The sequence below is a fragment of the Pseudoliparis swirei genome, chromosome 21 (assembly GCF_029220125.1).
Source record: "Pseudoliparis swirei isolate HS2019 ecotype Mariana Trench chromosome 21, NWPU_hadal_v1, whole genome shotgun sequence".
Taxonomy (NCBI): domain Eukaryota; kingdom Metazoa; phylum Chordata; class Actinopteri; order Perciformes; family Liparidae; genus Pseudoliparis; species Pseudoliparis swirei.
Window position 1 is genome coordinate 15,701,564 of NC_079408.1, and position 14,804 is coordinate 15,716,367.

General features: G+C 43.9%; 2 protein-coding genes across 3 annotated transcripts; both read left to right on the forward strand.

Moving 5' to 3' along the window:
• The first annotated feature begins 1,219 nt into the window (after nucleotides 1-1,219).
• si:dkey-6n21.12 (schwannomin-interacting protein 1) lies at nucleotides 1,220-6,924 on the forward strand. Of its 2 annotated transcripts, none has more exons than XM_056442694.1 (7): nucleotides 1,220-1,527; nucleotides 2,482-2,789; nucleotides 2,889-3,013; nucleotides 3,633-3,720; nucleotides 4,377-4,487; nucleotides 5,214-5,328; nucleotides 5,463-6,924. In XM_056442694.1, exons 2-7 carry the CDS (start codon nucleotides 2,532-2,534, stop codon nucleotides 5,561-5,563), a joined length of 798 nt encoding a protein of 265 aa, XP_056298669.1. In that variant the 5' UTR covers nucleotides 1,220-1,527; nucleotides 2,482-2,531; the 3' UTR covers nucleotides 5,564-6,924. The 2 variants fall into 2 exon arrangements, with proteins under 2 accessions (XP_056298669.1, XP_056298670.1); XM_056442695.1 differs by having other exon boundaries at nucleotides 1,220-1,453.
• A 4,635-nt stretch (nucleotides 6,925-11,559) lies between these two features.
• On the forward strand, nucleotides 11,560-12,990 carry si:dkey-6n21.13 (P2Y purinoceptor 3). The gene has a single exon (XM_056443091.1). It carries the CDS (start codon nucleotides 11,578-11,580, stop codon nucleotides 12,988-12,990), a length of 1,413 nt encoding a protein of 470 aa, XP_056299066.1. The 5' UTR covers nucleotides 11,560-11,577.
• Nucleotides 12,991-14,804: the final 1,814 nt, after the last annotated feature.

Consider the following 14,804-nt stretch of genomic DNA (forward strand, 5'->3'; position numbering starts at 1 on the left):
CTGCTTCTGTCCACGGCGAGCTGTTCTTGAGTCTCCACACGCACCACCCATCCACACACAAGACGAGGCCCCATGTCCACACCATGACACACTGAGTGATGTCATATTTATGTGCATTTATTTCTGTCATGAATAGTGAAGCAGATTTGTAGACTCCAAGGGACACGTGCAAAAGAGGAAAACAAATAAATGTATGTGTCCAGAGGTAATATAAGAAGTGTCCATTAATTGTGTCCAATGGTTTCATGTCGCCCCCTAGTGTCCGTTCTGTGTAGCTACAGACCAACTGAAGGTGTTTCAATCAAACTTTTATTACAGACTCAAGGTCCAGATAGTACAACACATTAAAATATAATAAAATACATACAAAACCACAAGTAAAAAACAAAGAACTACACATGCTTTATAAATAAACACCTGTACCAGTGTCTCCACAGCTGGGACTAGTAACTTTATATTTGATAAAACCATGATGATCTCATTTTCTGAGTCATCAACCCATTTGTAAATAAGATTTATTATTATATAAATCAAAATTCAATTCAATTTATGTTGTCTAGCCCAATATCACAAATTACGAATTTGCCTCAGAAAGCTTTACAATCTGTACACATACGACATCCCTGACCTTTGACCTCACATCGGATAAGGAACAACTTCCAAGAACTAGAAAATAAACTTTCAAGGGGAAAAAAAGGTAAGAAACCTTCAGGAGAGCAACAGAGCAGGATCCCTCTCCAGGATGGACAGAAGAATAGATGTCATGTGTACAGAAGGAATCATTACTATTATTAATATTAGTATTAGTATTGCACGAATCATGTGTTGTTCTGTTATCTACTCACTGCTTTCAGTGAGTACATAACAGATAAAAGCCTCATATTGATCAGAAACCAGCCTTGGATTGATCCTGATTTTTTTTTTTTTCCTTTTTAAGATAGAATGTGGGATTTGGCGCCATCTAGCGGCTAAATACCTCCAGTGCTAAAACTGTAGTACCGCTGCGAGCCCATCCTCAACGAAACACATACATTATATATATATATATATATATATATACACACAAACTAAAATCAGGGAATCAGCTTGCCACCTTTCGGAAACGAACTATAACAACAATACTTTTATTTTGAAGCCACTGACAGGAAGTCACGGAATTTCCAATCGCGAACTCTTTTCTTCTTCTTTTTTTCCTGTGCATTCCTCAAGTGGTCTTTTGTTTGCGTGTCTGGGGAAGAAGAGCGAGAGGACCCTCACGTTGTTACGGCCAACCGCCGTAAAGCTGCGCGTTAGTGCGCAGACTCAGACGCTCGCGCACTTCTTCTTCTTCTTCTTCTTCTTCTTCTTCTGTCGGCTGGTCTGAGAACGAGGGCAGAGGAGTGCAACTCCTGATGGGAAGGAAGGGAGGGAAGGAAGGGAAGACGCCGAGGAGGAGTTGAGCAAGGAGCGGCGGGTATGTGGCAAAACTCTCAACTCCTCTGACAACGAAGCGACAAAGAGTTGCGTCTTTTTGTTTTGGGCAACGCGGTAAGTTATTCTCCGCTTCTTGGACAACAAATGACGAACTAAAGTTACACCCCGAGGTTTTAAAACACGCCGGAGAGTCTAACTTTGATTTTAGGCCCGTGAGTTTAACAGTTTAACACCTATGAGGACTCGAGTCCGAGTCCCGGACCTGCACGCGACCGGGACCCGGTCCGCTTCTTTGATCTATTTGAATTCATTACCGGTTACCGGGGGTCTCTACTGATCCGGTAGCTTACCGCTAAAGCTTTTAGAAATATGCGTTTTCTTTAAGCTGCGCGCTTCATTTGACCAAAGAAGTCCTCCAAGAACTTTAGCTGAAGTAAATAAAGTCTAACTTTGATTTAAATGAGAGACTTTATGGTCTCAGAGGGACGTTCATCTTTCTGTATGGAATGTGCATCAATGTAATATATGCACCATATATTACTGACAATAAAGCAGTAATAGATGTTTTTATACATATTTATTTTAGCAGCTTTCTGCTGCTAAAATAAATTTAAACATATATTTTTCGATCATTCTTTTATTCAACGAATTGAATATTGAAGTCACAAAAGGCACCAAAAAAACCCATAATAATTATTGTTTTTCGCTCTAACTAACAGTGCAATATCGCTTTCTTTTACAAGCTGACATTGAAATTCAAAATATATATTTATATATATATGTGTGCGACCCCACTGCGGTCACATTTCAGTCAGCCTGAAAATAATTGAGTTTTGTTGCCCGGTAGCTTTCTGATATTTCATGTTTTCATCAAGTCGAACCTGAGGAAATGTCCAACAAAATGTTTTAAATTGATGTTTTAGCAATAAGAAACCCAGTTGGTGGATAAATACTGAATCCTTTGTATCTGGTGTTGTCCAGATGGCTAACAAACATAAAACCCAGGTCGTCCCCTCGGCTTCTCTAACGCGTCGTCGTTACTATCTCTCTCTCTTGTTCTAAACGTAGAGCTCCGTCCTGTCGGGGATTTGAACCTGTGAACTTCCGGCCGGGCCGAGATGGAGGGAGAGAAGGAGAGGCAGAGGCAGCAGCGAGAGGAGAAGGAGAGCAACGAGGCAGAGGACGAGGAGGATGAGGAGGAAGAAGAAGAAGAGGATGAAGAAGAAGAAGAAGATTCGGAGGGAGCGGCCCTGGTCTGGCAGGAGGGCTATGGCGAGGACAACCTGGGACTTCCCATCATGCACTGGGAGGCACTGAGCCTGCGCATCGCCGAGCTCGAGAAGCAGGAGGAGGAGAACAAGGAGAAGAGGGCAAAGGTCAGTGGTCTGGGAAATGAGGTCAGATCAAAATATACACGAGCGCGCGCTCACACACACTCTCACCACTCTTCTTTTTGTTGTCGTTTGTTTTGCCAGAGTGGCGTTTCCCTGGAGCGAGGCAGAGCTCCGGTCAGCTGGTCAGAGGAGAGAGGGAGGAGGACGGAGAGCTGGGGGGACGGAGACGACGCCTGCAACAGCCACGTGCTGGCACTCACCTCCCGGTACACACACACACACACTGACCTGGTACGCATGCGTGTCATGTCATTTGGATGTAGTTCTCAGCCTCCGACTTGTGGACAATCAAGTATAAGAACATTCCCACCTGGTATTCCAAGATTTAAAGTAATAAAAGTCACCGGCTCACAAACCTTTTTACTCGCAGTAACGTTTTTTTACATCGATGCCTTTTTGACAGATTTTATTGTCACATATTAATAATATCTTTTGAATGCAGCACGTCTAGAGTGAAGCACCAGGGTTGTACTTTCAGAGTGTTCCAGTCACCAGTCGCACTGCTTTGTGGGATTTGTAGTTCTTTTCTCTTGAAGTGATGATGTGTACGGCTTTGCATGGCGGGCTTCTTGTCCAATGTTCCAACTGTTTTTCGTGAAACCTCAATGAGTGAATGCACACACACACTTTAGTGACGCTCTATTGCACACAGACATCAGAGTGCAGTACTCTTTCCCGACCACCGGGCGGCGCTGTGGCAACGAAGCCCCGAGACGCGTTCCCCTCATTCCACTCAAATGATTACATTTAGTTTATTTTGTGGAGCCCAAAATGACAAAGTCCCAGCTGCAGTGTAACGCGGCGCCGTCTGTTTGCGTCCCGCAGCCTGCAGACCCAGATGAACCTCCAGCTGTGCTTCATCAACAACAGTGAAAGTGAGGAAGAGGAGGAGAGGGAGAGCAGCAGCACACGGGTAACTAGAATGGGCACTCGGTAGAGCGCATACCTTCGCATATCACAAGATTGGGCATTGAATTATGAACATTTTGGCATTAGTTGCATGCCAATTGGACAAAAATGTATCGTGCTATGGTAAAAAAAAGAGTTTGACCTTTCCATGACCTTGACCTTTGACCCGATTGATCCCAAAATCTAATCAAATGGTCCCCGGATAATAACCAATCATCCCACCAAATTTCATGCGATTCAAGAACATTTTGACCTGTTCATGACCTTTGACCTTGACCTTTGACCCGATCGATCCCAAAATCTAGTCAACTGGTCCTCGGATAATAAACAATCATCCCACCAAATTTCATGCGATTCGGTTCAATACTTTTTGAGTTCTGCGAAAGATTTTGACCTGTTCATGACCTTTGACCCGATCGATCCCAAAATCTAATCAACTGGTCCCCGGATAATAAACAATCATCCCACCAAATTTCATGCGATTCGGTTCAATACTTTTTGAGTTTTGCGAATAACATGCATACAAATAAATAAATAAATAAATACACGGCGATCAAAACATAACCTTCCGGCATTTTCAATGCGAAGGTAACTAGCGGCAACACGAGTTCCGTCAGGCGAGCCGAGGCTCGGTGGACTAACGGGGTGTCGCCCCGTCAGGTCCAGAAGGATCCGCAGCCGCCCGCCAAGCCGGAGAAGCTCAAGTCCAGAGGCTTCCGGAACACTCTGAGGAACCTGAGGGACCGGCTGAGGGCCGACCACAGGACCCTGGTGAGAGGCGGAGAGGCAGCCATCTTGTTCTCTCTCGCTCCCAAACACAGCTCATCACAGTTCTCTTCTCCTTGTCTCTTACCTCAACTCTCCTCTCATCCTCTTTCCCCTCCTCTCGTCCTTCCCTTTTCTCTTGTCTTTCCCTCCTATCTCCTCTTGTCCTCTCTCCTCTCATCCTTTCCTCTCGCCCTCTCGTCCTCTCCTCCTCTCCTCTCGTCCTCTTCTCCTTATTCCTCTCCTCTTGTCCTCTCCTCTAATCCTCTTTCCTCTCATCCTCTTTCCTCTCCTCTCCTCCTCATTGCTCTCCTCTTGTCCACTCCTCTCCTCCTCATTGCTCTCCTCTTGTCCACTCCTCCTCTCCTCTCGTCCTCTTCTCCTCCTTATTCCTCTCCTCTTGTCCTCTCCTCTCCTCCTCATTGCTCTCCTCTTGTCCACTCGTACTCTCCTCCCCTCCTCTCCTCTCGTACACTTGGACTCTCCTCCTCTCCTCTTTCATCCTCTCCTCTCGTCATCTCCCATCCTCCTCTCCTCTCGTCCTTTCCTCCTCTCCTACTCTCCTCCTCCTCTTCTCCTCTCCTCTTGTACTCTCCACCTCTCCTCTCTCCTCCTCTCCTCTCGTCCTTTCCTCCTCTCCTCCTCCTCCCCTCTCCTCCTCCTCCTCCTCCTCCCCTCTCCTCCTCCTCCCCTCCTCTCCTCCTCCTCCCCTCCTCTCCTCTCCTCCTCCAGGCTGCATCTCACAGTGAGCCTGTGGTCCAGAGACATGTGGAGAGAAGTGACTTACAGAACTTCAGCATGAAGGACCTGACGGCTCTGAGAACGTCACTGAGCCGGAACACACAAGGTACTGCAGAACCACACGCAGGTACTCTGAGTACACAGAGTACTCCAGACTCCGTGTACTCTGAGTACACGGAGTCTGGAGTACTTTGTGTACATCTAAACCTCAACGCTGCCCCCCCCCCCCCCCCCCGTCAGAGCTGAGCTCCGACCTGGTTGGCCGCCTGCAGGTGCGAGACCAGCTGCGGACGGAGCAGGACGCCATGCTGCTGGAGGTCCAGGACCTGACGTCGCTGTGAAGCCGCCTCCTCCAACATCTCACCAGCCAATCACTGTGAAGCCTGCAAGGGAGACGTGGACATTCAGTTTTAAAGTAACTGTATATTTATGAGGGACATTTAGTCGACAGGACCGTGTCCACCAGCACATCGGGCTTCGTTAGTCACGGTGAAGCACTGAAACTAAGTGAGGCATCCAGGAAGTAGACGGTGACCTTAAAGGAACACGCCTCCGAGTGTCCAGTGACAGGATTGGTCCGCTCTGCGGCGCCTTCTGACCACTAGGAGCGCTGAGACGTTTCCACCGGCGGGCTATCGTCCTGCTTCTGGAGAGTCTTGTGATGTTACTACAAAGAAAACAACAACAGGCCGATGTTCAGCCTCTCCGGCACATTTAAGGTGGACCGGCGCTATTGTTCTCTGTTTTATTATTTTTGTAATACTTCTTTGTACTCATAGCGTGGTTAATTATTAACAAACCCTACCGCGAAGAGCTACGCTCTCGTCTGTACCAGGAAATGTTAGCAAGAGAGTAATTATTATACTCGAGTGTAAGTCCTTGTACTTTGTGACCACAGCAGAGATCCCGACCTGTAAAGTCTTCAGTTCTCTTCTAACTGAAACTTGAAGGGTCTTCCTCCTGCTACGAAGCTGCTATCGGTCTTTGTTTTATACTCTGTGTCCTTCTCTGATGTTTTTTTATTAATATTATCATGTTGTAATTCACATTTATCTCTGTGTAGCTTTTCTTACGTACAACCCTTTTAAATGTTCCTTCACCAAAGTGCTGTTTCTTTTATAAGAAAGAGAAGAAATGTTAATATTTGTATTCGACCAGTTGGGAAAGTTTTAACACAAGTTATTCATCATTTGCCTTTCACACAATTCAAATACAAATGTGGCTGCTTTGCCTTCCTGTCATCACTTCCTGTTCTCACGGTTAAAAGACTTCAGGAAGTGAGGACTTCCATCCACAGGAGTTTAACAGTGAATATTAAAAAAGGGAAACATTTTAATGATGTTGAATTGACCATTTAAAGTGTTCTAGTGCAGTTCGTTGTCATGGCGTTGAAACAGTTAATTATTTGATACGCGATGACAGAACACGGATTCATCTTCATAAAGACAAACTCCTTTACGTTGTTGTTGTTGTTGTTGGTGCCTCCACATGATTAACATGTTTATGAGCTCACACGTGAGTAAGAACTGTTTATCTAATCGTCTTGTTTCAAAAGTAACTCTTGTATTAATGTGTGGATTAATTAATTCACTTGACTGCACACTACAATACTGTGTTTTTTATTTTTGGTGGTGGTTCAACCATTTAGTTTACATTGGATATCAGATTGTGCCTTTAAATGAATAAAGCATTAGTACAGTCAGAGGTTTGTGTGTTTGTATATTTATATATATATTATATATATATATTATAGATGTATATACAGGGGGATTTCATATTATTGTATCCAAGACATTAGGATATTTTTGCTAACATTGGCCACGGTATATCGATTAGGTTTCATTGGGAGCAGTAAACGGTTAATAGATTTATATAGTTTATATTCACATTTATACATTTCTATTGGGTCTTTGTCGTATTTTGACCACTCATAATAACACTGCATTCAAAATCAACATTCACTCATTCATAGACTCACATGGAAGGAGCTATTTGGGGATCGAGCCGGTGAACTTCCGAGTGTTAGGCGACCTGTTCTCGACGTGGCTCACAGTGGTTATGGTGGGCGCTAGCATGTCGTAGTGTACGCCAGTTTCAAGTCGTGAAGCTCACACTGATTTCCCGCCGTGATAATGGAATGCTGTTTGAATTACACGAACGTTTGTCAAAGAGGATCTCCTACGTCAATAAAGTTGCATAATGGTGTAAAACCAATAAGAATGAAAATATGAAGATCGGATAGCCCGCGCAGCTAAAAGTTGCGTAAGTGACGTCTCGCCTGTGTGTTCGATACCGAAATGTTCTCACATCAATAACGCATGAGAGAGCTGTTCTCCTTCTCTCACTTCCTGGCTGATGAAACGCATCACATAAGATAACATAAGATAACGTAAGATAACGTAAGATAACATAAGATAACGTAAGGTAACGTAAGATAACACTATTTGTGCGCGGACCATAGCTAAGTCGCCTAGCTAGCTAGCTAATGTCTAGGCGAACTATTTCCCTAGCAAACGGCTATGTCGATGTAGTTCACAAATGACTTTTCACGAAAACATGTAGATCATACAGTATATGTAATTTATGGCCCAATTTAGACGGGATCGGAAAAAAACTAAATATTTGTCTCTGCATATATAAAACACATATAAAAGTAAGGCAAACACCAGAAGAGAAGGGGCTTAACCTCTCTATCTGCCAACAATTACAAAAGACAGTAAAAAGTTAATAATCTAATTGGTATTTTTTGTTGATTTATAGTTCTTCTAGTTCACGCAGAAAAAGCACAACAATTGGTGAAAGACAGCTACTGACCCTGTTACCTTCCAAGAAATGGAAACTATGATATAGATGGTCTCCCCTTGTCAAGCAAAGCGCATTAAACATCACGGGAGAGTGTTTCCAAAGTGGCTTTTACAAAGTGGCTTTTCCAAAGTGGCGTTTCCAAAGTGGCGTTTACAAAGTGGCGTTTACAAAGTGGCGTTCTGAGTCGTGATGAAAGGTCTCAACATATTGATGTTGGAGGTCTGGATCGTGGTCCATGCCTACGACCAACTATTCATACATTGATGTCATATTCATATTCATGCGTTGTAACTCTGTAACGCTGCTCATCTGGTCACATGACATCTGTTCACCTGTCCATCATGGAGAGGGATCCTCCTCTGTTGCTCTCCTGAAGGGTTCTTACCCTTTTTTCCCCTGAAAGGGTTTTTTCTGTTTATTTGGGATTCTTTTCCAGATCCGATGTGAGGTCAAAGGTCAGGGATGTCGTATATATGTGTACAGATTGTAAAGCCCTCTGAGGGGAGGATGTAATTTGTGATATTGGGCTATACAAAATAAACTGAATTAAATTTAAATTGTTGTTGACCTTCATCCTGACGGACTGCAGGGCAGCCGTCTACGTTCACGCCGCTAATCGGGAGGAAAGTTGCTGCAGCACCACGATGAAACCGGAGAGTCTCATTGAGGAGCACAGACTGAACGTACACAGTTCATCCGTCATGTGATCTATTGCCCATCATGCAGCTCGACAGGTGAGAAGAGAGGGTGTCTCTCTCTCTCTCTCTCACACACACACACACACACACACACTCACACTCACAAAAGGGGGAAGAAGACTTTCGATGACACACAGCAGAGGGACAGAGGGAGGGACTCAATCACCATAGAAACCGCCGGTACTGTTCAGAGAAGCGGCAGAAAAAGGTGAAAGCTCCAACCGCCAACCCGCCAAGGTCACCGGTCGACCACACCGCCGCCACGCCGGTCCACGCTGATGTTTCCGAGCTTTAAATATAACCACGAGAAGAAGAAAAAAAAGGTTTATTTTGAAGCTTCTCAGTTTTCATACAGCTGCACGAAGCCTTTTGGATGTTTTCCTATTTTCTTGTGATTATTCTGATGGCTGACGGAACAGGAGCCATATGGAGTCATCGCCGGCACAGGTAAGCTCTCTGTGTGGCGTCAGATTGCAGCGATGCAGGTATTTATGAGTTGGATGCACAAACACTGACCTCCTAATGCACCACCGAGGGGTTATTTTTAGTCCAGGGGATTTGCCGGAGCAGTAAATCATCTAGCGTACATCCAGATCCATTTTTGTAACTCACTTTAATTGAGTTAAAAGAAAAAAAACCTGCACAAGGACATTTGTTAATGAGATGGATTATGAATTCAGAGGCCCGCGATACATCAGGCTGGAGTGGGTTTTCTCAGAAGCTATTAGCTGCTCCTGGAAAACAACCTCTTCAAGAACATGTGCACTCCAACCGATAGCCAGCCGATAGGACTTTTAGCAACGCGGCAATTGTGACTTGTTGTTATTTTGTCAAGAAAAACAAGGTACATCCTTAAAAACTCTTCAATCCAGTTTCACAAACATAAGCCCAGGAAAGAAATCCTCAGAATGTCTTTAAACTGTATTTAAGACACATTTTAACAATACAGTTGCATCTCATTTGTTTAAATCTAGCGCTAACCTCTCCGCTGAATGGACATCTCTTCTGAACTTCACATGTTCTGCTCTTAAAATCTTCGTCTTTTATAAACTCAGCAAACTGAAGAGAGAAAATCTCTCAAAGTCAAATAAATAAATGTCTAAATGGGTTTTCTACCATTTCAGGGAGCCGGTTGATTTTCATTTATTTCTGTGCGGGATCAAATCTATTAGCAGACTCTTGTTTGAGTCATGCAATCATCACAGTATACATCAAGTCTGCATTCATTTATGATAATCAGTGTGTGTAGATGCAACTAGGTTACGGTTGTGTGTTTTTCTTCAATGGCTCCAAACCCAGAGGAAGCTTATAAAATATGTAAAGATTGTAAAGCGGTTTCTTAACTCACATGAGCATCACAAAGACCTATCACGGGGAAAATAAGGTGGGAGGAGGGATCGTCACACACAGCAGTGCTTATTTATATTCAAAATCATTTAATTAAAAGTCAGACAAAAAACTTCAACTTGTCTAAATAAGTTATTTATAGTATTTGTGAAGTTCACATATATGTCTCTACATTGCCTGTCCTGAATTTTTTTTTTAATTGCATAAAAAATGAATGGAAACAAATATTTACATCTCCAAAGCCCTGCACCATTGTTTACTAAATAGTCCGCTGTAATGTAATCCATGCATTATCTTTTAATAGTTTGCGAATTTCATTCATGTCATTTATATACATTATAAAATGTATAACCACAAGTAAGTTGCTTGACTTACATAATCCCTCACAGTATTAGTCATTTAAAAGGAGGCCTGAGGCTAATGATTGTCTGAATGGTTCGCTGCATTAATAAGGTGACTTTATTTTTGTTTTCATAATGGCTAAACGTGAGCACATTGACGAGCCCAGGATGTAATTTCATGTTTAGGTGGCAGCCCGTGGACCTTTTACATCCTATTCGTGCCGTACAGTTAATATGTCACGACACTAGCTGACACATTACCCGTATTTAGTTGAACTCTGAAGTGGCGGTGCAACCTGCAGATGGCTCACTTAACACGTCCACTTCTTGCCCGTGAGGCTTTCAGCTGAGAGCTGGAGCGTCGCCTGACTGAATCTAGTCGTGTTGACTTTGATGATGCCGCAGCCCCCGTCTATATGTGGCACAGAAAAACAAAAACATTTAGGATCGTGAAGACGAGGTGTAGCCAATGGAGTGAGAGCAGAAGACCGAGATACAGAAGGGTGCACGGAGACACCGAGGGGAAGTGTGGTTACTTATTGCTGAGTTAATGGGGTGAGAAGGGCCTGAATCAGCAGCATACCCTTGTACACAGGAAGGCAAACAAGCACTAAGAATCAGCAGCATTGGACAGGAGGTCAAGGTGATTACGCAAACGCCCCCCAAACCGTCGCAGGGTTCTTTAATACGATCCGAGACAATACTACCATCATCGTGCCAACATGCTCTCAGTGTTGACACGCTGCTGTTTACGAGGCAACCTTCACCTTGTGTGCAATCTTATTCCCGCCTTTTCGCATTCTACGCTTAGCTACGTGAAAAGTAAAGCACAAGTACTGGACAATTTCAATTTGGACCTAAAAGAAGTTAAGGGACCACCGAAGGACGCATCAACCATTTCTAGACTTGTAAGGGAAGCGCAGGAAGTCTATCAGATCATTTTTGATTCTATACGAGTGTGGATGGCTGACTGCTTTGTGTCTTTATCTCTAGGTGAACTACTCATGGATCTGACCGTCTGATACTCTACCGAACGGCATCATACAAAACGACATTAAACGGTACCAAGAGTACGAGGATGACCGAGAGGAAGCTCGACAGATCCGCAAACGTCCACGCCTCGTTCAACTTCTCCCTCACGTGAAAGTCGCTTCGTCCCTCGCAATGTCGTCCAGACGTGGAGTTCCTCCCAACATCAGCGTACTCCACGACTTGCTCAGCTCCTCCTCTCCCTCCGCCGCCACTCCATCTCCGTCCTGCAGCATAGACGAGTCCTACAAGTACATTTTCCTGCCCATCTGCTACTCGTTCACGTTCCTCTTCAGCATCTCCCTGAACTCGGTCATCCTCTACCGCTCCTTTCGCCAAACCAGGCGCTGGAACTCCTCGCTGATCTACATGGTGAACCTGGCCTCGACGGACTTCATGTACGGCCTGTCTCTGCCGTTCCTGGTGGCGAGCTACGTCATGCGTGACCGCTGGGTCTTCGGGGACTTCATGTGCCGCCTTGTCCGTTTCCTCTTCTACTTTAACCTCTACTGTTCCATCTTCTTCCTCACGTGCATCTCCGTCCACAGGTACCTCGGGATCTGCCACCCGATGAAAGTTATCACCCTAGAGACTAAGAAGGCTGTCAAGAGCACTTGCGTCGTGGTTTGGATCGTAGTGTTTGCTTTGACCTGCCCCATCTTCCGGTTTGCTCAGACTGGTCACATGACGAGATTGGGAGGGCTTGGCGGCAACGCAAGCGGTATCGACCACCTGAGACATGAGGTGTCGTCGATAAATGGTAACGCCAGCTACGGTAACATGGTAGGGGTCATTGAAGTGTACCAGAACTGTTGGGACGATGCGATAGACAAAGAGTTCCCTGATTACGTACCCTACGGCATCATACTCCATTTGCTGGGATTTTTTCTGCCTTTTTCTATCATTGCTTGGTGTTACTCTCACGTTGTTCTGACCATATTTAGGACTTTGCATTCTCAGCCCTCATCCCGCAGAGGTCAGCGAGAGGGGGGGCGCGAAGGACTAGCAAGGAGCGAGAGAAGTAGCCCTGCAATAGTTGCGAGAGGAAGCAATGGACTGTCGAGGACATTGAGAAGAGATAAAGGGATGTCCATCTTCCTTGGTGCCCACTCACCGTACGCCAACCGCAGACGTAAATCTATCAAGACCATCATCACCATCACCCTTCTCTTTGCCCTGTGCTTCTTCCCCTTCCATGTTACCAGAACCATCTTCCTCCTGCTCAAAGTGACCAAGGGCGTCCCCTGCCACACGATGACCATGGTCTCCATGTGCTATAAGATCACGAGGCCGTTGGCGTCATTCAACGCGTGGCTCAACGCCCTCCTTTACTTCCTGACTAAAGACAAGGGGGGAGCCCACTGCTGCCAGGCGGTGAACACCTCCACCCAACCACACGCTGGGCTTCTATTGCCTCTGAGAATGGTGGGAAAAGGAGAGGACGCAGAGGAGGGAGGGCTGGAGGACAGAATGGACATTAAGGAGAATAGAGCGTTTCACAGTCCGTCATACACGAAGAGAGCTAAAGTCAAATATATAGTTGAATGAATGTTTCCACAAGGAATTAAGTAAATCATTTGAAATGAACTGTAGGTTGACTTTTACTGGATAACTAAATATATGTTATATAATATGATCACTGTAACAAAAGCAATGATTAAAGAATTCTAATATGCCTTTAATTTCTAATTGCATGTGTCTTATTGCTGGTCTGCTACCAGACATGCTTTGAAAGTGACCCACTGAATGTGACGGCTCATGGCGGTGATAATCTGTTATCTTGTTTTAAGGGGTTTATATGTACAATGTATTTCAGATTAAACCCAGCAAAAAACGCCTCTCCATGAAGGCCTACCTTCACACCTTTTCACACCTCACCAATTACTGTAAAGTGTGTTTGTAAGTCGGCTTGCAGGTTTTAGGAAGTCAGCAGGGTGTTTGGTAAGGGGGTTGTGGTGTGACATTCCATATGTACGTGTTTAGGAACCAGCTGTTGACTGTGCTGGTTACTTTTGACTTACACTACTTTTGGAGAACCAGAGATGGCAAAATAAAATGCATTTTAGTCTGCAAGGATACATATACAGGACTGTCTCAGAAAATTAGAATATTGTGATAAAGTTCTTTATTTTCTGTAATGCAATTAAAAAAACAAAAATGTCATGCATTCTGGATTCATTACAAATCAACTGAAATATTGCAAGCCTTTTATTCTTTTAATATTGCTGATTATGGCTTACAGCTTAAGAAAACTCTAAAATCCTATCTCATAAAATTTGAATATTTCCTCAAACCAAGTAAAAAAAAAGATTTATAACAGCAAAACAAAATCAAACATTTGAAAATGTGTTTCCAGGTGTTTCGAGTTAATTAGACGATTCAAGTGATTTGTTTAATACCCTACTAGTATACTTTTTCATGATATTCTAATATTTAGAGATAGGATATTTGAGTTTTCTTAAGCTGTAAGCCATAATCAGCAATATTAAAAGAATAAAAGGCTTGCAATATTTCAGTTGATTTGTAATGAATCCAGAATGCATGACATTTTTGTTTTTTTAATTGCATTACAGAAAATAAAGAACTTTATCACAATATTCTAATTTTCTGAGACAGTCCTGTATATATAGATCTGACTCTCCATTTATATCATGAAGATACGGTATGTAGAAATAAAAGCAAATTACTCAAATTATGATTCACAGTTAATGGAATCCACGACTAAGATGTTTCTGGTTTCCTCAGTTATGTTTCTTTGACTTGGTGCTATGACCCGATGACGTTGATATGGATCACTTCACCGTGTCAGACAAGTCTTGTAACATTCCCGCCTACTTTACACAGTGATTCCCTTGGTGTGTGTTACTTCTTGTGTTATTTATCAACAACGATGGCCGTGAGTCTTTTCAACTGTGGGTTCGCCGCTACGAGGTAATTCAAGAAGCCCATTACAAGGACACTGGTGTGGACTTGAGCACCGTGTTTGCAGCGGAGCTACCCACTAGACTACCGGCAGAACTGTTCATTGTTTGGGATAATCTGCCTCGGGAAACTCAGAGCTCCTATGCTGAAACAAAAAGACATTTGCAGACAGCTTTTGGACAGAAAGATATAATTGCATCATTTCAAGCATTCCCTAATGCCCGTCCAAGATTGCCTCATGAAGCAATGGAAGTTTATGCTGCTGATGTTTGCAGGCTGGTCAAAGAAGCGTTCCCCGAGTTTGAGCATAACGCTTCTGAATATATGAAAATGTCTCGCTTCATTGCTGGTCTGGATCAAGAACTTCAAGTGAAGTGTCATGAAAGAGGAGTGAAAACTTTCACCGAAGCTTGCGAAGTTGCTACCCAAGCTGAGAGGGC

Coding starts and splice junctions, on each gene's coding strand:
- si:dkey-6n21.12 (XM_056442694.1), top strand. CDS start 2,532: ATGGAGGGAGAGAAGGAGAGGCAGAGGCAGCAGCGAGAGGAGAAGGAG. Junction 4,488..5,213: donor GGGCCGACCACAGGACCCTG/GTGAGAGGCGGA, acceptor CTCCTCCTCCAG/GCTGCATCTCACAGTGAGCC. Junction 5,329..5,462: donor ACTGAGCCGGAACACACAAG/GTACTGCAGAAC, acceptor CCCCCCCGTCAG/AGCTGAGCTCCGACCTGGTT.
- si:dkey-6n21.13 (XM_056443091.1), top strand. CDS start 11,578: ATGTCGTCCAGACGTGGAGTTCCTCCCAACATCAGCGTACTCCACGAC.